The sequence below is a fragment of the Pyxicephalus adspersus genome, chromosome 11 (genome assembly GCF_032062135.1).
Source record: "Pyxicephalus adspersus chromosome 11, UCB_Pads_2.0, whole genome shotgun sequence".
NCBI lineage: Eukaryota > Metazoa > Chordata > Amphibia > Anura > Pyxicephalidae > Pyxicephalus > Pyxicephalus adspersus.
In genome coordinates this window covers 30,771,494-30,796,759 of record NC_092868.1, presented here as the reverse complement: position 1 = coordinate 30,796,759, position 25,266 = coordinate 30,771,494, and the positions used below count along the sequence as shown (strand labels likewise).

General features: G+C 36.5%; 1 protein-coding gene across 5 annotated transcripts in view; it reads right to left on the bottom strand.

The window, feature by feature from the left end:
* Positions 1-25,266, bottom strand: part of NECTIN1 (nectin cell adhesion molecule 1) — a 147,534-nt gene that overhangs the window by 3,367 nt on the left and 118,901 nt on the right. The window contains exons 7-9 of one of the 5 annotated variants that reach the window (XM_072426947.1): positions 23,923-24,010; positions 22,911-23,009; positions 16,249-16,429 (exon numbers count right to left, since the gene is read on the bottom strand). The exons of 2 other annotated variants lie outside the window; for them this stretch is intronic. In XM_072426947.1, coding sequence (XP_072283048.1) covers positions 16,289-16,429; positions 22,911-23,009; positions 23,923-24,010 — 328 coding nt within the window. In that variant the 3' untranslated portion in view covers positions 16,249-16,288. The remainder of the gene's footprint in view (positions 1-16,248; positions 16,430-22,910; positions 23,010-23,922; positions 24,011-25,266) is intronic. 2 more of the 5 variants (XM_072426945.1, XM_072426948.1) reach the window with 2 other exon arrangements.

Here is a 25,266-nt window from a genome sequence, read left to right as displayed (position 1 = left end):
ATTGTACACTATTCTTGGTGAAGATTTTATGTGATTTTTAGAGATTAAATAATACGTTATTGTTTTAATGCTTGATATGTTTTGATATGATTTAAAAAAAAATGGATATATTTTGAATATACTCATCATACCAATTGTTGTTACTTCCTTAAAAGTCCCAATTTTCTTTTGTATGTTTATCTGAATTAGATCAATCAAGGATGTGGCAGTTGTTAAGGTAGTAACCAGGAGGAAGATCAAATCTTCAATGTTAGATGGACATTGCTTTTACTTTAGAAGTTTAAACATTTATTATTAAACTACATTTTTACTTCCATCCATTTCATTACAAATTTTCCATCCAACTTTTTTTTTTTTTTTTTGCTATGGCTTTTCTCTTTAAGTTCCCTGATGCATCAGATCTGATTTATTAAAGCTCTACAAGAGAAGATAAGCTATCATAGAAGAACCTGGGGGATCCATTAAAAATGAAATGGATCTGGTCCAGGACTGAAAACATTTGCCAACTGATAGCAAATGATTTTTAGGAAATTAATCCCAGGTTTGCTGATCACCCAGGTTCTCCCATATTAGTTTATGTTCCAGTTTGTAGAACTTTTGCAAATCAGACCCATCATATCCACAGATTGAATAATGGAACCAATTAGATTTAGTTTTTTCCACTCCACCTAATAATGTGGAAAAAAAAGTTGTGAATAGCCCTGAAGACAATAATCTGTTCTCTAACTTGCAACATTTATTGTTTTTACTAAATTGATGGGGCACTATTGTTATTGCACTGGTGATTGCTGACCCTATCTATTATTACCATACTATGATGAGTAGTGCTTGCAGTCAGGGATAGTGCAAGTGGATTGTCTCACAGTAACGCACCACACTAAGGCCATTTGCAAGGGGGAGACATTTCTGCCTGATTTTTTTTTATTGAGATTTGATATAAGAATAAACCAGAATAAACTCATGCAGAACATAAAAACGTAATACAGTTTGAATCCTGGTTGAGATTTGAACCAGGGACCCTAGCGCAATCTGTACACAATGCTTCCAACTGAGGGAATTGTGGTAAATAATGAACTACACCTGGAACCCTAAATTTGATAAATGCATGCACTGTATATGTGTGCTGTGTTTGCCTGTACATTTCTAATTATGATATACAATGCAAATCTATTTTAAACTCTTGACCAATTGTACAGATATTTTTCTTGTACTGAAATTGCTGATCTTTCTGCACATAGTGTACAGAAGCTGCAGCAAGGTAGATAAAGCTCACTTCATTTCCTGGCTGAAGGAAATGTAAAGTCATGTATCTTTTTCCTCCCCAGCTTACCCTACCTCTTTTTTCATTAGCTCTCAGTTCTTTCAAACATGGAGGTTCAGCATCATATGTAGGCATTACCATGGCTTTCTGTTTTCAGGAGGTTATGTACCCTGCCAGCCCCTCTGAAAGCCATGTCTGGACTGCATAGTGAGGGACAAAAGCCTGGTTATGCGGGTAGTCCCCAGGTTACATACGAGATAGGGACTGTAGGTTTGTTCTTAAGTTGAATTTGTATGTAAGTCGGAACAGGTACATTATTTTAATAAATGCAATTAGGACAGATGCTTGTCTATATTATTAGGCAGTGAGGTGTCATTTACTGTATAAAAAACTCACTGTGAGTTAATCACAAACAAAGCAAAAAAAAAATCTTTATGGAGCCTAGACATTCAATAACTTCTGGAGCAAGCTGTGCTTTGATATGCAAAAAGAAACAACTGCAGGGTTTATCCTGGTCATTAAAGAGGTACAAGAGGCTGCAGAAAGAAATCACCCTCCTAGGATCACCCACAACCTCAGCTGTGTTTAGCAAAAGATTTCCCCTGCAAGTAAACAAATGACTGCCCCCTCCCCCCTTCAAGCCTCCGTTCTGTACACCGCGAGCAAGGAAGCCCCGTTCGTATCTAGGAGGCGTCTGTATGTCAGATGTCCTTAACTCGGGGATACCTGTAATGTCACTGGGTATGAAAAAGGGTATGTCATGAAAACAAAAAGGTTTGCAGATTTTATTAGCATGTTGATGTGGGGGGGGTTTCAGAGAAACCAAGGAAGGCAAAATGTAAGCAGAATAAAATATAGCTAAAATATAGTCAGTATATTCAAGAATAATTTAGAAACTGAAAATAAAGACAACTAATACCAAAAAGGTGTAAAATAAGTAAGTTAGCAAAATGCCAAGCAAAGAAAGATGTGAGAAGAGTTAATTTGCTTATGTTTAGCAATTCCAACACATCACTGCTGCAATAGTTGTCTATTTACAGACTGAGAACAGATTGTGGTCTAAGTAACAAACTGCAATAAGGAAAGAAAGATTTCAGGCAATGCATGGCCCTATAATAAACACTTATAGGATAGCCCTTCTAGAATTCTAAGGCTTTATTCACACTGGTATGAGGTTGTGGTGCATTTACCGCTTCCTTTCACCAGGAACTGCTGCCCCCCAGGGAGATGCTACATAGAACATGGAACATCTGTATGGAACATACAGCTTTATAGGACACTTGTTCATTTCAGAAGACAACACATTTTTACCCATTTTACCAAATTATTTCACTGGCAATTACAATAAGAGATTTCTACAGCTACATGGAAGGCCTCTCAGGACTAGCCATTGTATGCATGCCAATAAAAAGGTAACTTGGAAAAAGAAAATTTTCCACTCTGTAGAAACCCTTCCCACAGAATAGAACCTTCTTACACATCAAGCTACCTCCAAATTTCCCCCCCCCCCAGTATATAATTGATTATAGAAAAATGTTGGATTGGGGGCCTTCTGTGATCAATTGCTAAGGAGGACCTTCAGGCTATATTAAACAACATCCTACACCAACAGATGGAACTTGATTAAGTGTAAGGGTCTTCAGCCCAACCTTGATACAATATTCAGTGTTCCCCCCCAGAATTTTTTTAAGCTGGGTGAGAAGAAGGTATAGGTGGGTGGTAGACCCTGTAATGTGACCCAACTTCTCAGTAACCACCCAAAAACAGCTAAAAAGTGCCGGGTGGCGCACCCAGCTAAAAGCGGCTGGGGAGAACACTTTTATTTGTAGTATTTATTTATTCAATTGAAGATAAAATAAGACAGAACAAAAAATGTTGAATAAAATATATATTAGGTTTGATGACACACAAAACAATTCCCTGATTCGTCTTGTTTTATCAGCAAACTGTGGTGACCAAGAAGCAATGGGATTCTATACAGATGGTTTTTCCATCAAGTGTATCATGTAGAGATAAAAAGACCTCTACATTATTATCTCCTATGGTTTCTAAAAAGATTGTTAACAACCTTGCATTTAGTTAACCACTTCCTAGTTAACAACTACATATATGTAGACATGTAATAATAATATGAAATTCTAAGCATTTCTCCGTTTTCAATCCATTATTCATTGAGGTTTTGATGGTTGGGAAAGTGGTGGCTATCTGGGCGTGTAACAATTTTTGATTCTCATATGTTAAATACTTTACCCTTGAAGGCACATTGTTACTATCTACCAGTCTATCACATCCTTCAATGCTTTAGTGGGCTGCTCTTATTTTATGTCTCACCACCTTGCTTTAAATTTCCTAATATTCACCATTTTTTCATTCCCCTTTGTTTTAAAAAACTTCCTATATCAACATTCAACTTTTTTTATATTGCTTACAACATACTCCTCTCCCATGATAGTAAATGCTGTGACTTCAGACTTCAGAAGATGACTACATTTCAGAATGTCTCATTAATATTCCTTAGCCTCTCCTCTGGAGATAAGCGTAGATAACGTGTGTTCTAATACAGTTCAGTGAGGATGATAAAGTAGCAGAGCATGTTTCATTTGCTAAGTAAATTTTCACTTATTTTAGTTAATGAAGTGAAAACTCACTTTGCAGAATAATAGCCAATCATATGCAAGGAAAATTCTACTTTTACAGTTCTGAAATTTCCAGTTTCATTTCATAATGATGTTAATGAACATGCCTCCTCTAAGGTACAAAAAGAATCCCAAATTCTGCAACTTCAATAGTAAATCATATATTCTGTGGAACTGTCAGTCTTTTTCATGTTTTATATAGACTTTTTTTCCATTTGGAATTTCAATCCAGACCCCTTATTTTATTAACATCACTGACCTCACACGGCTTTATTTCAACATACAGTATTTCTTGAAGATTTCACTTTTCTGGAAGTGGCTGAGAGGCCAGCCTGGACAAACTTCTCAAAACTACTGTTCATCTGATTGGTTACAAAGCAGAAATAATTATTTGGCATCTATATGATTTTTGTATATCTAAAGCAACACAATATGTATTCCATTTTAATTTTAGAAAGAAGAAACAATGGATAAGATCCATAATTTTTTCTGCTGTGTTCCCTTTAAGTCTGGGACACAAAGTTGAAGGACAAAGTTGAAGTCTAAAGTTGAAGGACATCTCATTTAAGTGTTTTTTCATAATAATAATTAAAAGTACTACTTCCAAAACTCTCTATGGCAGTTTAACATGTTGTCATGTACTGAGCCAGCCTGAATTCATGTTATATAATTCACTTTGTAGCTTATCTAGGCTCTCACCCACGGCCACATAATAAAGCTGATATAAGCAGATTGGTTGGCTATATTAACTTTATAATTATTTTACTGAATCTAGTGTAAATGTGCACTTTTACAACAATCATTGTAACAAAGCACACTGCTAAAACTTAGTAAATGTAACCTGCACTCACCTGAAATCCCTACAATCAGACGTAATAGGAGAAATATTTTGCTGTAATTATATACTATATCACCAATTATGACACATTTCTATAAAGTACCTGAAACTGGCATTTTGCTAAATTTTTTAATTAAAAAAAAAACCTTATGCAGGATGTTTTCTTAAACAAATGAATAAATAAATGATTTGCCCCCCTTTCGCTTAAAAGTATTAAAGCGTTTTGTTATATCTGTTGGTTATTCATATGAGGAAAGGGGTGTTTTGTAGTCTTAGTACATGTTCTTAACCTTGGTGACAATGCTACTGGACGTGTGCTAAAAAATCTATATTTAATGATATATAATGAATTCATAGCTGCACTAACCTGTCTCTTTTATATCTGCAGGAGTTCATCTTTAAAGATGGAAATGGAGACTTAGCTATTGAGCTTTTCACATAAAGTCACAATTTGCATATCAGTAGCGGCGCTTTTTATTGTGAGGTTTTTTTAGATATTAATAAGTATGAAAAAAGCAGCTGCTAGATTGTATCGTGAGAGTAACACTTCATTTATATAATATGTGATGAAAATGTTCACTTTAAGAATAGTGGGCATACAAATCATTCCTTATGGCCCTGGGGGAAGCTGTAGATCTTGAACTGTCAGTTTACAGTACAGATACAGGCTGATAATATAGAGCCATTCATTCCACAAAACATGCTGCTATTCCAGGCTGCCTGGTCATTATCAGTGCCGAGTATGAAACTATAAATTCTAAAAAGAACAACAAGAAAGTAGAACCCAGTAGATTATAGTGAGGTGGGTTTAAAGGGACAAAATCCTTCCAGTAAATCAATATGTCTGTTCTCCTACGTATAGCCATAGAAAGCAGATCTCTGTTGAACATAAACAGGAAAATTAAGGCTGAGTTTAGATTGGTGGTGTTCAATTGACTTTGAGCTGTTTTACAAACAGCTCAAAGTCAATTAAATTGATTGGTTAACATTGGACTGAACGGGTCCATTTATTATCTTTTATTTGCCAGGAGGGGCAATGTTGTTGTGTTTGGATGCAAAATAAAGCACCCAGGGGCAGTTTGTGGCACCTGCTACCTTCGTACATGTGAATAGGTGTGACTTGTACAAACTTTTAAGCATTTGGAAGCAGTTTTTTTATAAGTGGTTTCAATTAAAAAAAAAAAGAACCACTCTGCTAGGCTTTTGCAGCTGCTTGTAGACGCCGGCATATATTTCGCAAACACCTTATCACCTTAAACACCTTATCATTATTATTGTCTGGTCTTCTACCATTTGTAATCCTTACAACATCCCCAATATACACTGAAAAAAGCCTGTTACCAGCCTTGGGTGTCTAGAAGTGGTGATCAACGTAGCCAACAAATGGGCGCCTGTGAAGAACCAACTCAATGAACTTGTGTTGGTTGTGTTTGGTTGGGACACAGCATGGGGAAAAATAAGGGAGGGACAGGGCTGCTATGGGGGCCACTGTTAGCTGATCAGAGTCTGGGGCCATCATGAAGCAGCACTATTTGCACCACCCTATGTCTGCACCCTATGTGTGCTTAATGTTTGAAAGTAGGTGCCCAGGGAGGTAAATGCAGTGGTAATATAACTACTAGTTTTAATCTAGCCTTAGTGTATCTAGTGCAATGCTTACTTTAAATTTTAGTTGTGGCATTTCAAATTCCAAAGCTTTCTCTTCCATATTCTTTGGAGTAAACACAAGGGTGTTTCTCGAGTCCTAACAGACGTGGGTCAGTCTGTAATTTCATAAACATGATGCCTATAAATAAACTTTAAATCTTTGAATTTGCACATAACTGGATGAATGAAGTCAGCACTACTTTATGTCATTTACCAAAGTAGATATAACGTAGCAGATATTGATATCTATTGTCCATCTCACTGCTCCCCACTTTGCACACTGCAGCCCATACTAGTGATAAAAGTCAGACTGCAGTGCGAAGTCAATAAAGAGACCTCCATAATTGGAGGCCACCAGCTCTTCTCAAAAAGTTTCCTCTGAGCTCACCTCCTGGTTTTTTTTTTGTAAACTTTTTTTGTTTTTTCGTATATATCAATATAAACAATCAACAACAGTAGGTATCCATGGGCTGGGGAGGGGGGGGGGGGGGGGTAAAGAGTGACACATGGTAAATTAACACAATATTTGAAAAAGGGAAATATATACAAAAGTATACAGAAAATGGGAACAAGTCTAATCCCGAATACACTCCCGAACATTGTGCAATACTTATATGTCCATCATTATTCATTAGGGTAGTTTAAGTATATACCATGTGGAGTGGCCAAAGGGTGTCAGGATCTCTTTCTTTGACAAGCTGGAAAGGAGTGCACAATACAGGGACACCATTTATCAAAAAATGTGTTTGTTGCCATTTAATCCTGCATCTAACACCTTACTGAAATATACTGGAGGAAGTGGATTGATCTATGCTGTAAGCGGAGCACACCTCGCTGCCAGTCAACATGTTTAAATCCACTCTCTCATTCTCTTATCTTGTACTGTGTCTAAGATATCATCCCAACAGCCAAGCAAGCACTAAGAAGGGTTGGCCGGACAAAATGTCTTGTAACAGCAAAGACATATTATAGTATCCTCTGCCAAAAATGTGAAATCAGGGGACAGGACTAAAGGCAGTGGACCAAGGTAGTTGAAGGTGCCTTGTATTTTTGACAGGTGAAGTCTGGCTTCCCTCCTGACCCTGTCTAAAGACTTTATATGGTGGAAATGTTTAAAAATTTAAAAATTATCCTTTATTCATTGCTTTTCAAACCATTTGATAGCCCTGAACAATTTTGTCAATGATATTTTCAATGTTAAGTTCCTTGCCCCATCTGTTCACGTTAGATTTATGTATATCCGTTATAGTAGGGGATGGAAGATACAACAAACTATCATAGCGGTTATAGCGTAATGCCTTTGATATTTCCTCTACCAGCAAGCCTAAATAATTGGTTACTTGTAGATAGTATAGGGGGTGTGTTAGGGATGCAGGGGAGGGTAGCTTGTCCCTTAGTTCCCTAAAGGTAATTTAGATGGGTTGTGTCCTGATTGAACATGTCCCTAGCTATCTCAAGTCCCCTATTTTTCCAGTGATGGAATACCGATTGAGTAGTACCTTGGCAAAACATTGGATTACCGCTAGTAGGTAAGTGGTGTGAGAGGCTGAAGGACAATCCCATCTTTTTTCTGCCTTCCCTCCAAGCAAGTATGATGTCTCTGATTAGAGTGTTATGTTTCAAATGGGGAGGGAGCAAGGGACATTTACTATGTATGAGGGCTTTAAGATCTCAAAGGTGGACTATTGCCATTTCTAATGAGTAATTTTAGGCATATGAGATGCCTTTAATCCAGTCAGTAATGTGCCTGTTGAGACAGGCCAAAATATAGGCTCTTATATTCAGCTTTTAGTCTAACACCCAGAACTGTCATCCAATTCTAGAGTGCCAGCATCAGAATTACAAAGTTTGTACAGCATAGAGCACCTAAAGGTGTAATTGTTTGTTTTTGTTTCAGCAGTGGTAAAGCTTGGTTCAGCCATTCTGCTGCTTTTCAAATAAACTCCTAAGCTACGTGAGCTTTTACTTGTAATATGTTGTTTGTTTGTTTTTTTGCAAGGTGTTTTCACTTTGTTTCACCTGTTATGAAAAGTAAAATGTACTTTAAAAGAGAACATGCTTTACTTTGTAGAATAGGCTCATTGAATACATTGCTTTCAATAAATTGGAGAACATGTAAACTATCATTGTTGGAAGTAACAGTGAAGTACTGAGGAGTAGACAGCCATGTCTGAGTACATAATGAGCAAGTATACTGCATCTATATGCACTCACTGGTCACTTTATTAGGTACACCTCTTCAGTTGCATGTGAATACAAATATCTAATCAGCCAATCACATGACAGCAACTCAGTGCATGTAGGGATGCAGACATTGTCAAGACGACCTGCTGAATTTCAAACTAAGCATCAGAATAAGAAGAAAAGTAGTTGAAGTGAATTTGAACTTGGTAGTGTCAGGTGAGCTGATCCGAGTATTTTAAAAACTGCATATCTGCTGGGATTTTCACTAACAACTACCTCTAAAGTTTACAAAGAATGGTTTGAAAAGAGGAAAATACCCAGAAAGTGGCAGTTATTTGATTGAATACCCATCAGTCATAACCAAGGTATTCAGAAGAGCATCTTTGAATGCACAACACATTAAGCCTAAAGCAGGTGGGCTCCAGCAACAGAAGACCACACTGGGTGCCACTCCTGACAGCTTAGGACAGCCAACTGAGGCTTAGAGTTCACATAGACTTACCATTGGAAAAGAGTAGAAAAACATTGCTAGGCCTGATAAGTAATAATTTCTTCAGCAACATTTGGATGATAGGGTAAGAATTTAGCATCAACAATAACAAAAAAAACATTGATCCATCCTTCCTTGTATTACCAGCTCAGGCTGGTTGTGTATTGATGTGGGAGTTAGTAATAAATGCCACAGCCTCAGTATTGTTGTTGACCACATCCATCACTTTATGGCCACATTGTACCCACTTCTTCTGATGGCGACTTCCAGGAGGATAATGCCCCATGACAATCCAGTTTTCTAAACATGACAATGTGTTTGTTGTATTGAAATGGCCTCCAAAGCAACCAGATATGACGATCCAATAGAGTACCTTTAGGATGCGGTGGAATGGGGGATTTTCATCATGGATCACAAATTTGCAGCAACTGCGTAACCAAAATCCCAGAGGAATGTTTAAAGCACCTTGCTGAATCTGAACCTTGAAGAATTAAATCAGTTGTTAATGCAAAAGGGGGTCCAACCCAATACTAGCAAGGTGTAAGTGGCCAGTGAGTATATACGCATAATTACAACCATACATACATACAAACTATTCTTTATACCCCACATTTAGGCTATGTACACACGTGCAATAATTGTCCTTGGAAAGGATCTTTCAGGATCCTTTCCAACGACTAACGACTGCATGATGCATGAAGAGGTACATACAGCACCGTTCTGCTCTATGCAGAGGGGGGAATGGCAGAGCGGCGCCCCGCTGCGCTTTCTCCCTATCACTTCCATTAGGATCGTTCGTCATCCATCATCCCTGGATCCACTAGGGCGGTCGTTTGGACGATGAGCGCTGAGCCAGTCAGACCACTGCACGTGTGTACCAGCCTTATACCATTTAATACATGTAGCTCATGAACCATAAGAACTAAAGGAAACATTTACTTGGCATTATAGTAACACAGACATGAAATCTAATTTAAATAGGAGTTTATATATATCTGCAGCAGACAATAGCATCATATATATTATTTCAGGAAAACAATAGGCCATTACTCTGTACTTCTGTGTGTGTCAATGTTTTTCTCTTGACTATGGCTGTGGTCGGGGATCCATAACTTCATCCAAACCTGCAGAATTTCAGGCGTTGGAAATACTTATCTATTGGCTTAGCAGTTATGTGTGTGTGGGGTCAGAAAGGTGAAGTCCTGCTGGGCACTCACTTATCATTAAGGTAATTGGAGGGAGGCCAAGGAGATAAGACTGACAGGCAGGGGAAGTAAAAGAAGATAAATGGGCAGTAACATAGGGGGAGGGAGTCTATTGGTCAGAAAATCCTAGCAATGTAAACACAATCACTGTTAAAGAGCATGTGTTATAAATGGAACGAGAAATGCCAGCGTGTGCGAAGAAATATGACAAGGGAACACAGCAGAACAAGACAATAAAGAAATGCAAATAAAAGTCAAAAGAAAATGATCTATTCTGCATGCTGCTCACCAGTCCTTTCCCCTGCTGGAGTCCCATTTATGGCACTAAATGGTGTGCAGCATATCATTATACTAAGTATTTATTTTAGAACAAAGAGGTGGTATGCTGTGTACCCATATATTGGCACAGAAGCATCTAAATGTACAGTAGTGGGAGAACAGGCAGGTAGGAATCTGTGACTCAGAGAATGAACATAGTAGCTGATATTAGATTTGAATTTTACAAGACTTTCTAGTCCAGTATTTCTTCTAAATGTAGCCGATCCAATTAATTTATATGCCATGTTTTTTTTTTCCTTTTATTCGTATCAATGCCAAAGTATTTCAGCGTGTATTCACAAAACATTTGACAAGTTTGAGATGTTTCTACTTTAATGCTGTATTGTTTTAAGTGCTTCTGAGCTGTTTGATTTGCTTTAGAGCTGTTCTAATTTGCCTTAAGGCCATTAAGGAAGCTGTATTTCTCTGCTTCAGGCTAAACTTACATGTACAGTCTTAAAGCTTTTTCAGGATGGTTCCTGTTACAGATTGCCAGATTGTGATGGGTATTCAATAAATCCCTATATTTACTGTCTATTTTTCTTGTATGCACCCAAACATTTATTGTTTTGAGGGGTATTTTGCTTGCTGTATACTGAACCATTACTTTATATGGAGATTCCAAGTTGGTACTCTCTCTTAGATTTTCCAACAACACGTAACCTGTTTGAACCTATTTTGCAAACAACTAACATGGCATGAGATGGCATGGAACTATCACACTACAAAATAATAATTTCTTTGAATTGTACATGCATGCAAATGGACTGCACTCATTTCTTTAATGCTGTAGTGATGGCAAACAATATGCAATGATTTTGTGTCCACATTCCATATGGCTCCTATAGTCTACTAAAAATATTGACAGTCCTATGGTTTTAATATATTGAGCATAGTACAGGTAGTCCCCAAGTTAAGGACATTAGACATATGGAGGTCTCTTGGATACGACTTCCCTGCACGCTCTGTGCAGGATGTAGGCTTGATGGGGGTAGGGGGCAATTTGCATGACTTGCAGAGGAAATCTTTTGCTAAACAGCTGAGACTGAGCTATTCTGCAATCTCTTGTAAATCTTTAATTACCAAGACAAACTCTGCAGTTGTTTCTTTTTGCATATCAAAGCACAGCTTGCTCCAGAAGTTAATAAATGTCTAGGCTCCATAAAGTTTTTTTTTCTTGCTTTGTTTGTTAATAACTCACAGTGAGGATTTTATACAGTAACTGACACCACACTACCTAATATTATGTCGAGACAAACATCTGTCCTAATTGTATTTATTAAAATAATATACCTGTTCTGACTTAAATACAAATTTAACTTAAGGACATACATACAGTCCCTATCTCGTATGTAACCCGGGGACTATCTGTATACTCTAAGTCTATGTAAATATATTTTGTGTTCCTAAAAATATTTTACTGACCAAATAAACTAAGAAAAACACCATTTTACAGAATAGAAAAATAAACTATAATTACATCCGGCAAAGTCAAGTTTGAATGTTTTAGAATCAACTTTTCAACATGGACTCTTCGGTGCTGAATCCATACTTAGAAAATACAGCAAAATGAGTATTTGATGAATACTTAGTAATTATTCTTTTGTCAGTCAGACAATAAAACTTAAGAAAATTGCTATTATATATTTAAGTCCAGTAACATCAGAAGCTCACCTTGTGTTGGGATCCAAGCCCTTGCAACATGTTACTAATTTAATAAGTGTGTTTTGATGCTTTTTGATCATTAATTAAATATAATTGTTGCTGATACTGAGTCCCAGGTCAGACAAACAGGGTAATGAAGAATGAAAACATCTCAGGACATGTGTACAGCTAGGTTATCTTGTCAACATGTCCTGAACAGGCCTGAGAATCCACAAACTTCAGAAGACATAAACCATATTGAAGATAACCTTCTGCTGGGATGTCAGCACTTGCCAAGTGTTAACAGTTTATCAAGCTTGTTTTAATGTCTTTTGGTCTGTAATTAAATACCATTGTTACTGATATTAAGTCCCTAGTCAGACATACAGGGAAATTAAAGATGGAAAAACGTGTACTTATCCTGTTTATCTTGTCAGCAAGTCATAAATGAGGAGGCAAAGTAAGAAAAAACCCAGATTCAAAACAAAAAAAGAGAATCAATCTCCAGTATTTTTACATTTACACATATTTCTTTACATTTTTATTTTTACAAGCTCAGATTTGTTGTTTGTCAAATTGTTTAATTCAGGCATGCAGTGGGGAGCCCCCATAATGGATATAAATGCCATTTTGGCTAGGGAGGTATCTACTAGATTGTTCTTCGGGGCAGGGTCCTCTCCTCCTGTATCACTGTCTGTCTGTATTAGTCTATCATTTGCAATCCCTATTTAATGTACAGGGCTGCGTAATATGTTGGTGCTAAATAAATCCTGTTTGATAATAATAATAAAAGGAATAAATACATATACTTACCTTATTCCTCACTCCCACAAGCTTCCCCTTTTATATGTGACTAGTTCCCTAAAACAGTAATACTCTTCTGATTGCAGCTTTCTATGCTTAATGTGCTCAGTGCAGTACCAGAAGTCATGCATTGTACAGAGGGATGATAATGGCCCTATTGACTTTGGAAAAACATTCTGGTTTTTGGGGTAGGGAGTAATACGAGTTCATACCTATTTTTTCCTCCCTGGACAAAAAATTTAACCCATGCAGTGACCCCAATGCATGGGTAATATTTGCAGGAGGTGAGTTGGGCTTGATAAAATTTGTAAACCCAAATCTATTTCTGGTGTGCTTGGCATCTTGCAGCACTGTATTAGGTATTCTTACTGAAGGGGCTCTATTTATAAAACAGGGAATTGGATATTCCCTAATTGTAATCTTCCAGGTCCACGTGTTTCAGTGTCAGTAACTGATTCCCACCAGAGAATTTTTGTTACCTCTTAGATGTAACTGAGAAGCCATAGAAGTTCTTTTATGATCGCGGGGCTGCCTATCCAATAAACCTGATAGAAAATACCAACAAAAGAAGAGCACATGGCAAGCTGACTACACTAATTGAATTTGTTTTCACATTTACTTTAGTAATTATCAGTTTAGCCCAATAACATCAGTCTTTGTCCCACATTGAAGTTCACAATCAAAACTTCCATGTAGATGGTGTATAAGATATATTGAATTCAAACCCAAGATTCAGTTCTATGAGACAAGATCCCTAGGCACTTTGTCACTATTTTGCCTTGCTAATCATCGTTGGGTAGGGAATGACTACAATCCCTGACAAATTTTTCGCATTTCGATTAATTTGGAGAAATTTGAGTATCTCTCTTATAGCATCTAGGTTCTGGTAAGAAACACCCTGTTAAGCTGTGTACAGATGCTAGATTTTTGTTTACCAACATGAACATTTGTGATCTCGGGCAAAAATCTAGCATCAGTACAGCCGTCCTTGTATAGTGACCTGCTATGTTAGATCACTAAAAGATTGACATTACCAACAACTGCCAGTCCAAATAACAAAATGAAAAAGGGCGCCTCCAGCTACGTCACCCCCCCCCCCAACCTTTAGAACAGGACAGTGCTGTCTGTATTTCATTGCACTGTAACTGAAGACAATCACAAATGATCTTTTCCATTGACATGTATCGTATGGGGCTTGGCACTAGAACAAGTATCCCTCCTTCTCTGTTCTGGTGACAACTAAAAATTGGAAGCCTCCTTTACTTTTTGACCCAATGGCAGCAGTCACCAGGACAAATGGAAGCAGAAAATTTCCCTAACAAGGAAAACAATAAAAACTGTGGAAGAACATCTCATCACTTTATCCACAACTAAAACAATGGTTTTAGATACATTTTATTTATTCTTGGTACACATTTGAAAATTGTTTATTTTCCACTTACCACAAGATTGAGAAATGTTACTTTTCAACTTACCAAAAATACTTTTCATTGCTATTGTGACATGGGGGTACATGGCTATGTTCCACAATCAGTCCCTGGGTTGTATTTTAACACTGTTGATCAATTAATTAATAAATACCCATAAAATAGTTTATTGTGCTGAATTTTTAGCTTGTGAATTTCATATAAAAGCACATTTTTACAATGTAATCTACATTATAAAAAGGGGAATATTCCGTTGACAGATATAACTACTAATTTACCTATCAGGAACGAGAGTATAAGGTGTACCACACGAGAACAGTCTGTTGATTAACTTGGATGCTGCAAACTTATATACTTCAATCCTACAGCTCGAGGACATGGAAGAAACCAAAGAGTGCTTAGAGATTCTGAACTTAATTATTTATAAAATACATTCCTCATGTCTCTTGTACAATTTGTACTGTACTATATCTACTTTGTGTTTTAGGATGTGTTTCTGCCCAGAACTTCTTCCTATGAAAACCATATTTCTTGCAAAATGACAGGAATGCTTGATCGACAATAACATGAAAAAAAATTGACATCTATTTTCAGAATTAGCTTACCTGACGCATCCTCATAGTTAAAAAAACAAAACCTGCTCATAGTTTAAATGTGCAGAGAATACATTATGCCTGTCTACACTTTTTAAATCTATAGCCTTCAAAACCTATATTGCTTGAATATAATATAGGCTATACTATATTATACTATAATATCCAATATTTAGGCATTTCACTTCAGAAAAAAATGGTCATATGGGACATGAAGTGATGGCTATGAAATGGTTAGATTGAACATTGAGTGAACATGAGCTTTTAATATTAACAGTCCCTAATAGCAAGCACTGACAGCATTAAACTTTAGTTGTCAGCAAAACTTTTTCTGTGGTCCTGGAATGCCTTTTTACACAGATGCATGCCTTGACCCCTTGGCTTGCATCAAGTATTGCAATGGTGGCATCACTTTATTACATTTCTGATTGCATGCATCGCCTCCTGGTACCTGCTTTTATGTGTTGTTTTCATTTTCCTCTATATTGAAGATTCACTTCAATATATTTTATTTGATATTTGTTATATATTTGTATAATCCACTTTATGTGCACCAAATACCAATGCAGTCTAAGTATGACTTTGTATTAGTGGCAGTAACATCAACACATAACCTGTACAGAGGGCAGGGGTATGGAAAGAACCCAACAGATCCTCCTAAGTCAGGCTGTCTGCAGAAAACAACAAGGGGTACATATAAGACCAGTCACTCTTCATGAAAGCAGCAATGAACTGCCTATATTACAGGAAACTCCTATATTGAGGCAAAGTGCAGAAGAGCTTCATGCTAGACTACTGCACAGACCTGGCATAGTTGATGAGGTTCCTATTTAGCATACAATGACATACAAAAGAAATGTATCACAAGTAACAAAGCTTAAGATTTTTTTCCTTTTTTCCTTTGTATATCTCCTTGTTCTGTAAAGTCAAGAAAAATTATTAGAGAAACTCATCACATACAATGAGACATTTGAAATGGTAAACACGTGAAACTGTTGTACAAATGCCACTAATTGCTTTTTCTAAGACTAACTAGATGCTGAAAAGCTACTTGTGATATGCATAGGAATGAATAGAAGATAATACATGCAGGATGTAACCATAAGCTGTGAAAGCTTAAGGGGACACGGGGAAGGAAGATGAAGCATCATATTATTGTGTTGATGCAGACTAATGATGCGGAGCAGGGGGTGCAGAATACCTTGAGGCCAGGCTGAGGGAAAGGGCCTAGGCTGCATGCTTTAGTGTAAGAGAGGCTGGATGGTTGCATACTCGACAAGGTCTCCACTGGCGTGGACGGAGCTCCCGGTGTTGGGAGGGGACGCCAGGGCAGATGTGTCCAGCTCAGCATACTGGACATCCAGGTCCATGTGACAGGAAGTCTGCAGATCAGAGTACCAGAAAATCAGAAAGATAAGGAGCAAAATAGGGATCAGGAGGATAAGGACAAGGAAATCAGACAGGAAGGCAAAAACATGCAGCCAGGTGAAGGGTCGGTGAGGAACATAAAGTAAAATGACAAAAAATAACACAAAAAAACAATATTCTGCAAATAAAATGGGGAGAGAATATTGTTTTGCACTGTTTTGTTTCCATTATACGGAGTTCCCACTATCTCTGTCATTTATTAAAAATAATTCCTGTATTAACAAATATATGTTGTTGGAGAAAAAAAACTCTTAATCTATCTGCTGTGTATTAGTTTATTAGCATAAACTGGTAAATGGTTGAGGCTTCATGTAAAAATATTGCAGGCTTTATTTATACAGGAGCATAATAAATAAAAAGGAAAAGGAAGCTGGTAAGGCGAAACGCGTTGGGTCAAAGAAAGTTCAGGACTTCACTATGAAGGTTTTCACATACTAACCGTCAATTGTCTGTGCTCCATTCTGTTTGTTACAATAGAAGTGCTTGTATAGTATATAGGAATATGATTTTAGGTATATGATTATATGTTAATTTTTGCACAAAATTGTTGCATTTCTTTGTAGATTGCCCAAATCATAACAATAAAAGAACCAGATAATAGTTATAAACACTGTGTTGTTCAAACATTGGGCAGGTGACAACCCTACTAAGCAAGAAACTGTTACAGTTGGCTAACTTTGGTATGTTTTTTTTTTTTTCCACTTCTACTTTACCTAAATGTGTTAAATTTCTCCCTTGTTGGCTAAAAAAGAAAATAGACTATCACACAGTAAGGAAGAGTCATTATAACAAGTAATATTTCATTTTATCCTGTTACTGGTGAATTGCTCCCACCAATGCGATCAATATGCGACATGGCCCTTGCTTGCACCTAAGGCCCTTTCCTAGCAGAAGCAACATTCTTCTAGAATTCTCTATTTGCAGTTCTCTGACTGTTATGAAAAATAAAGCACTGCTTAGCCTAAATGGTATAAAGACAATTTCAAACATTTTAATATTCATTTTAATTAAGAAAGTTTTTATACTGCCAAAAACATATTAGTCTAATATATCCGCAGAGACATGTCATTTGCTTTAATAAAATGGGTATTTAAATGATTACAATTATTTTTACCTAACTCGAACTGATCAACGGAGCTTGCCGGAGAAAAACATATTTATTATGCAATAGCAGCACACATTAAATTCATTAATACGCTTTAGTAAATGAAATAGTGGGCGGTGGAGAGCATAGATTTTGTATATGCATATGAGCACATACAATCCTTCTCCCATTCACAAAGTGGTAGTAAAAAATTTGACTGTAATACAATTATCATCCCCAAGGCCAGGAAAAGTATGACTGTGCTTGTATGAAAGAGCAGTCAAGTTTTTACTCAGGGAGCTTCAATGCATAGTCTGATCCACAATAAATAACAATTGAACGAGAAGTAATACATGCACTCAGATGCAATCCATCTCCACTTGTAGGATGGCCTCCATGGTTTACCAAAATCCTTCTTGTTCAGTTGGTACTTATTCCAGCACCAGCTGATGGCTGTAGGCAAAGTTGTTTCAATATTCACAAAGCTGTATTGGTGTATGTGTGATATCACTGCATAAAATAGTAATTCAACAAAAAGAAGCAATTGAAAGACAGGGTATTTGAAAATGCAGCAATGTATTAGAGAGCAAAAACCAAGGCTGCTTTTTCATGCCACATCACCACCATCAGACGCCCTCTTTTAGAGAAGAACTTATATTACCTAATCGTCTAATTAGATGTTACCTTATCAATTACCTGTCGTATAATTCCTGTTTGAATCCCTGGCACGTGCTTCTAACTTTGCACTTTAATGTCCACAAGTCCCCTGAGGAAGCCAATACAGGCGAAACGTGTCGGCAGACATTCTCTCTCTCTCTCTCTCTCTCTCTCTCTCTCTCTCTCTCTATATATATATATATATATATATATATATATTTTTTTTTTTTTTTTTTTTTCTTGTTTTTGTTGACAAGTGAATTATTGTCTAGTTTTTCAATCTCCCACTCTACTTTGTTCGATGGGAGTGAATATGATAAACCTACATGTATATCAATGTGAAATGTAACATTAAACATGTTCAATTTGGTTTTTGCTCTCTAATACATTGCTGCATTTTCAAATACACTGTCTTTCAATTTTTTTTTTTTTTTTGAGATACTCATACCTATTAGGGTATGCGGCACAACATATATTAGTGGAGGTGAACTGGTAAATCACTTTATATATAATAGTAATTCTCCAATGTCTTGTATTCAACAATACTGATGTCTTTCTAAAGAAATACTCCAGATACTGCAGACACTCAATATGCATAATGACCCTGATTTATTAAAGCTCCCCAAGACTGGAGAGGATACAGGGTTATCAGTAAAGCTGGGAGATATCAAAATACTTGGAATGGATCTGGTCTAGAATTGAAAACATTTGCTAACAAATAGCAAATGACTTGGTGACATTATTTGTTTCATCTACATGTATTTCCCTGACTTTGGAAAGATTTTAATCTAAATATTCCAATAGGTCCAACTACTATATATTGTGCTGGAAATCTGCAGATTTAATTCTTACCATTGAGGATGATGTTGGACACATTAGGCCTGATTTATTAAAGCTCTTCAAGGCTGGAGAGGATACACTTTCATCAGTGAAGCTGGGTGATCCAGCAAACCTGGAATGGATCTGGTCCAGGATTTAAAACATTTGCTAGCAAAAAGCAAATGGCTTTAATAAATCAGGCCCAAATGTCTCTATGTTCAGCAAATCATCTGCTGGTATAGTAAAAACAAGAATATTCTACCTGTATGTGAATATTCAAAGCTACAGATGCTAAGGTATTCAGTAAGAAATATTACCATGCAGTTTTTTTCATTCTTTCAATGTAGCAAAGGTAGTTGTTCTTTCTATTATTAAAATGTTTCTGGAAATGTTTCTAGCCTTTTTCCAAAACTCATTTGTAGGCTTTCTCTTTAATATTAGTTATTGTACTGTAGCAAATAGATTTGGGGATATATTTATATATACTAAATGCAGATCTAATAATATATTATTGTATATTACTATACTATAAAATAACTGTAAAGTACATACTGTAGGGCTGAAAATGTAAATAAAATAATAGTTATTAATGTGAATTATAATACTTTACCAGCTAATTCTTTTCGAGATAAAATATATCAGTGCATCTCTTCCTGAGATTCTTATCCCATGGCTGTGTATGTCTTTTGCTACAGATCAAGATATTGAAAACTCAATTTATAAATATAGTAAGAAAAAATTATCATGGCTGGGGCATCATTCGACTTCAATTTTAGGTGAAAACATTTTTTTTGTTTGTTTTTGTTTTTTTATCCTAGCAATTTTGTTTTGTGCATGTGGAGGGTTATCATTATCAGATATAAATGTGATTTTGCCTTTACTACTTGTTGTGATAAATTATTGTAAAAGGTAACCATTTTTATTGTAGAAAACCATTTTTACTTTTGTAAGAAGCAGTAAATATATTTAGAAAATTCTTGCTTGTGCAACCCAAATCTTGGCAGTTATGAATTTAGCTTGATGTTCATATTTCTGGAAGTTTATTCTACCTCATTATAAAAGAAGTTTTACAATTTAACAAGCAGAATATGACTTACATAATTGACTTCATTCTATGTAAAGAGTGCTAGGCTCAGTAGGTGATAAGTACATTAAAAGATAAGATTTAGGATCATCTTGATGATACCAGTATTAACGAAAGCACTGGTGTGGTGAAACATATTGTGTAACAATATACTGCATATATTTGAATAAAAATTAATTCTAGATAAACATCCCCTCCTATATTTATCTGAAAAAACAGGTCAAATGGTTGCATCAACTATAAACCAAGGGTTGTAGTTGCCTTCTTTTCCTTAGCTCAGCCTTTGAATCATCTCTGTCTCTGCAAACTCATTGCCAACCCACTTGTCATCCAATGCTACGCAGCAACCCGAATATAAACCAGGGTTTGAAAAACAGTTTTATATTCAAGTATATACAGCTATTAAAATTGTAGATAACTGTTGTAAAAGTGGTCTTATTGAAATGTAGATCAGATGTATCTTATTTTTATGTGTCTTTGACTTTAGGTAATTAGCCAAAAGTATGACCATTCTGTAAATTTAATGCATGATTTACTATAAGGAGGCTGTACTAGATGTAAGGTTTTATAATGTGGATTATTTTGCTGATGTTTAGCACTTAAAGGGTTCTGATGTTGATGTAATTAGGCTGTTGTGTAAGATATTTCAGCCAGACTTTTTTATTGTCAGTCCTCAAACTGTGACCCTACACATAACTTATACATACTTATATAAAACATAATGCCATACATCATCATTAGACGTTCTTACTTTAGCAAAGAACTTATTCAAACCTCAGGAGTTAAATTAATTAATCACCACATGGTGTGGAGGTCTTTTGATTAGTGGCATTTTGATATATCCTTAAAAGACTTTATTCACTTGTTCCATATGAATAGGCATGTTATGGGTGAAATTCACTAATAGGACTTTTTCAATAGGCTGAAATGCTGGCAGACAACTACAAATGTCTACAAACCAGAAATGAAGCCTGCTTCTTATGTCAGCCTGACAAGCACAGGTACACTTTAATACAAGCCCATCCTAGGATGTCTTAATAAATTCATTTCTGTTGAATGGGTAATGTATTAATTTGACAGTACACATATTTATCAGCTGTTACACTGATAATACATGTCATTCACTGCATGAAAGAACGATTATATACTGACAAAACATTGATCTTAGAAGTCTTTATCTGACACACTACGATGAATTCTTTGACATCACTTTATTATCACTGACAAATATTTCATTTATTCTTGATTCAATAAAATATATAGTGTCAGGAAACTGTTTAGATTCCCATATTGTTTTTCAGAATCAAGTTAATCCACAAGACATGTTCTGTAGATCTTGTAGATTTGTTAATCATAGAAGTATTTATTCATAATAAATGAGCTTGTATTATAAAATGCATGTGTATGTAACCAGGGAAATAAATTGTGCTTTGTTGTGAACTTTTATGTACATTAACATCATTCAATTGTTAGCTTTTTATTAATGATAACAAAGATGTGTCTAGTATTAAATTGGTAATTTTTTTTCTGAATCCATGATATTGACAAACTGGTATCTACTACTGCCCAATAAAGCAAATGGTTAACTTGCTGAAGGTGTATCACCTTCATATATGAAGTAGAAATAAAGTTTCACTTTAAAATGTGGCATCAGGTAAGGCTTTTATTGTAGAAAGGGACAAGCAATGTCCCTTCTGCAATAAGTGTTCTTACTCAGCCGATCGCTGGCCATCTGTCAAAACCTTGGCAACTATTGGTTGCCCGAATAACTAGCTCATCCTGGCTTCCCCTGCGGGGGTTGTTACCAAATGAACTCCAATACATCTGCACAGCAGTTACTTCATTCCAAGATGGTCAAAGATCGAAATGCAGAAAGGAAGAAGATGGTTGGGCCTGTGATGGTCCGGGGACAGGTGAGTATCCCCTGGGTCTAGTCCACATAAAAGTAAGAAATTATTTTTAGCTCCCTTAAAGCTTAATGCTTCCCTTTTTCACTATGCTAAATAAAAATTAGTTTGCAAAGTGGGCAAGTTCTACTAATTTAGCAAATTACCATCAGAACCTAAATTGAACACATTTCAATAGAACTGAAAATTAGAGGAGTACCAATGAACTGGTCTCAGGGTCATGGGCAACCAAGGCCCACAGATGTATACAGGGAACTAGCCCATCTGGTATCCTCCCAATAAAGACCTACTGTAATTTAAATTGCTGAAAAACCTTTTACTGGACACAAGAGACAAATGTCAGAAGCATAGATGGCCAAAAATTGTCTGCTCTGCAGAGATTCCGTGGAAATGTACAAATGGCAGAATGCTTTGCAATTAATAAACAAGGTGGGTAGCTGGTAAGGATAAGTATCACACATCTGACTAGTCAATTTTTACTTGAAAATTCAAATTTCCAGCTTGAATTGGATCAAACTTAGCCTGTTGTGACTTTTTTGCATGTTGTACATAGATACATTAGGTGTACATATGAAAATGCTAATTGGGAGTATAGTAGCCAAAGAAAAGGCCCCTTTTTCTCAGCAACATGCCCATGGAAAACAATGAGATCCCACCTGGGTAAATGCACTGGATACAGTGGGACATTGCTGTAAGACATGTCCCCGATGTCACAAGCCCTGATTTTACCTGAACCACAAAGCAATGGACAAAAGTGGCCTGGTCACAGGACACCTAGAGGATACAGGATCATGGCTTGTTTTAGACAAAACGGGGCCCTGCACAAGTGAGGGTCCTAAATGTCCAAAACTATATGAAAATGTTTCTACATAGGTTCACCTTACCCTCTGCTCACAGTCTGATGCTGAAATATCATAATAAGGAGTCTGTATGGGCAGTGCAATGATCTCTTCCTCTGCCTTTACTGGGTCCAAGTGCACAATCTGAGGAGACAGTCACAGACAACATTGTTATTAAATTTAAAAAGTGTCTGTATAAAGCTATCAGGAAAAATACAGATGGTTCTTTTGTTAGGAAATCTTTATTATATACATTTATATTATAATGGCAATATACCATTAAACATTGGTAAAATATTAGGACTTTACCATTCTCAAAATTCTAAAATTAAACAGGAATGTTTATTTGTTTTGTTTCATTGGGGTATCTTTTTTTAGCCAAGAGAACCCCCACCAGGCAATGGGAGCACCTGTCAGGGATCATCTGCAATGGCTGGTGGTTGTTAGAGAGCAGTTCTAGCTAAATGTTGGCCTTGCTGTTAGATGGGTACACCAGTTAAATACTTGATATTGAAACATTGATCTTTTAGACTGGTAGTGTACCAATCAGCTGGTGTATGACTGTCTTTACTAGAGTTACTGGCGCTTTACGTGTATCAACACCCTCTTTACCACCCCATACGTGTCTCTCAACATAGCACTTGTGCCATGCATGTTGAGAGTTATAAATCCAGCAGACACCAGTACTATGCCTTATACAATGCTGTACTTTAAAATACAGATACTGAGCAAACTATCTATGGGAGACAATTTTTAAGAAATAAGCCTATGTTTAGAATTATATATATATATATATATATATATATATATATATATATTTTTTTTTTTTTTTAACATTTAGAAGATTCTGTTTAGCCCTAGCAGCATTTTTCTCCATTAGTCTATTTCCTCCAAATTATCTTGCATGTCTGGAGCTCAGGTCCAAATTGCAATAACAGAAAACACTTATTTTCATTCTATGGCCACTAGCAGAAAGACACTGGCAATGTAATTGATTGCTACAGACAGTTTTTGTAGTTTAGCTCATCTATCTAGGTTTGTTAATGAGACCATATACCTGAATGTCTTTAGCTGTTATTTGGGTTTTCACTTCTGTTTTCTTCTTTGGTGGAGGTGCTGGTTTATGTGATGGAGGAAGATCGACCCTGAACAGGGAAATAAACGCCAGAAATATTTGGTGTTTACAGCATCAAATTACTTATAAAAACACAGAGGGACATTTATCAAGCAGCCTATTGATACAGATGGAACTCAGGCTGCTTAGAAAAGTCTCTGTGATAAGTTTACAATACATTTGCAAGCCTGCACCTGAATTCCTGAGCAGCCAACTACAACAGATTTGCATAGGCTTAGGCTATGTACACACGTCAGATGATTCTCGGTTCATATGAGCTACAGGGCTTGCCTTGGACCAGAATCTGGCGTGTACAGAGGCCATTCGCTGTCATTCATGGATCCATCCTGGTGGATCCGCAAACGACAGAAGATGAACGACCGCAATGGATATGAAGTGAGGAGAGCTCAGAGTGCCACTCGCTCATTCTCCCCCCTTCCCTTTCCATAGAACAGAACAACGCTGCATGTACTGCATTCGTTCACTCATCTTTCAGCCATTCATCATTGGAAACATGCTAGCGTGTGTACGTAGCCTTAGAAAGATTTATACCTGTAGATGTGACATTTACTCTACCGTTTCAACCTTTTTACCCCCCAAAAAATTATAAAAATAATTTCAGGTCTCAGGGAACCCCTGATAAAACTAATTCATTTGGAATCAGTGGGAAAAATGGTCAAAGCATTTGTGGTCAGATGAAAGAATGTTGATCTTACAACGATGTTCCTGAAAAATACTCTTAAAGAAATCTAAAATAATTCTGCAGTAATGTTGGCTCAGGAACTTTGCAGGCACTACAAAATGGGAGGTTATTCATCCACAGCTCAAGGAACCTCCCCTAGAAGAATCTTAGGAGCTTTAGCATTCCATTGAACCCTGGTTGACAATGGCTGTTCTAAACAGTACTTGCAGTACTCAGTCCAAGTACTGCTTGGACCAAGAAGTAGTAAGACCCAAAAAGCTTGTCTGGAAAATATAACTTGAGATCAGGAGTAAGAAAGTAACAATGTTTCTGTAGACTGAAAGCAGGAGTGCAAACTTCTCCTCTCAAAGTATATAGGCAAATGAAACACCACTGCCATGTCCCTAATTTGCAGATGTTAAAAAAATTATTACGGAAAACAAAAAAAAAAAGAAATAGTTAAACATATTTTTTTCTAGTACAACTTTTTCTAGTTTTATATTAATTTTTCATATTTACAAATGGAATAATTTAGAGGCTAGATGAAAACACAAACTAACACTTATTATTTGGTGAAAATGACATGTTTTTCTAGAGGTGCATAT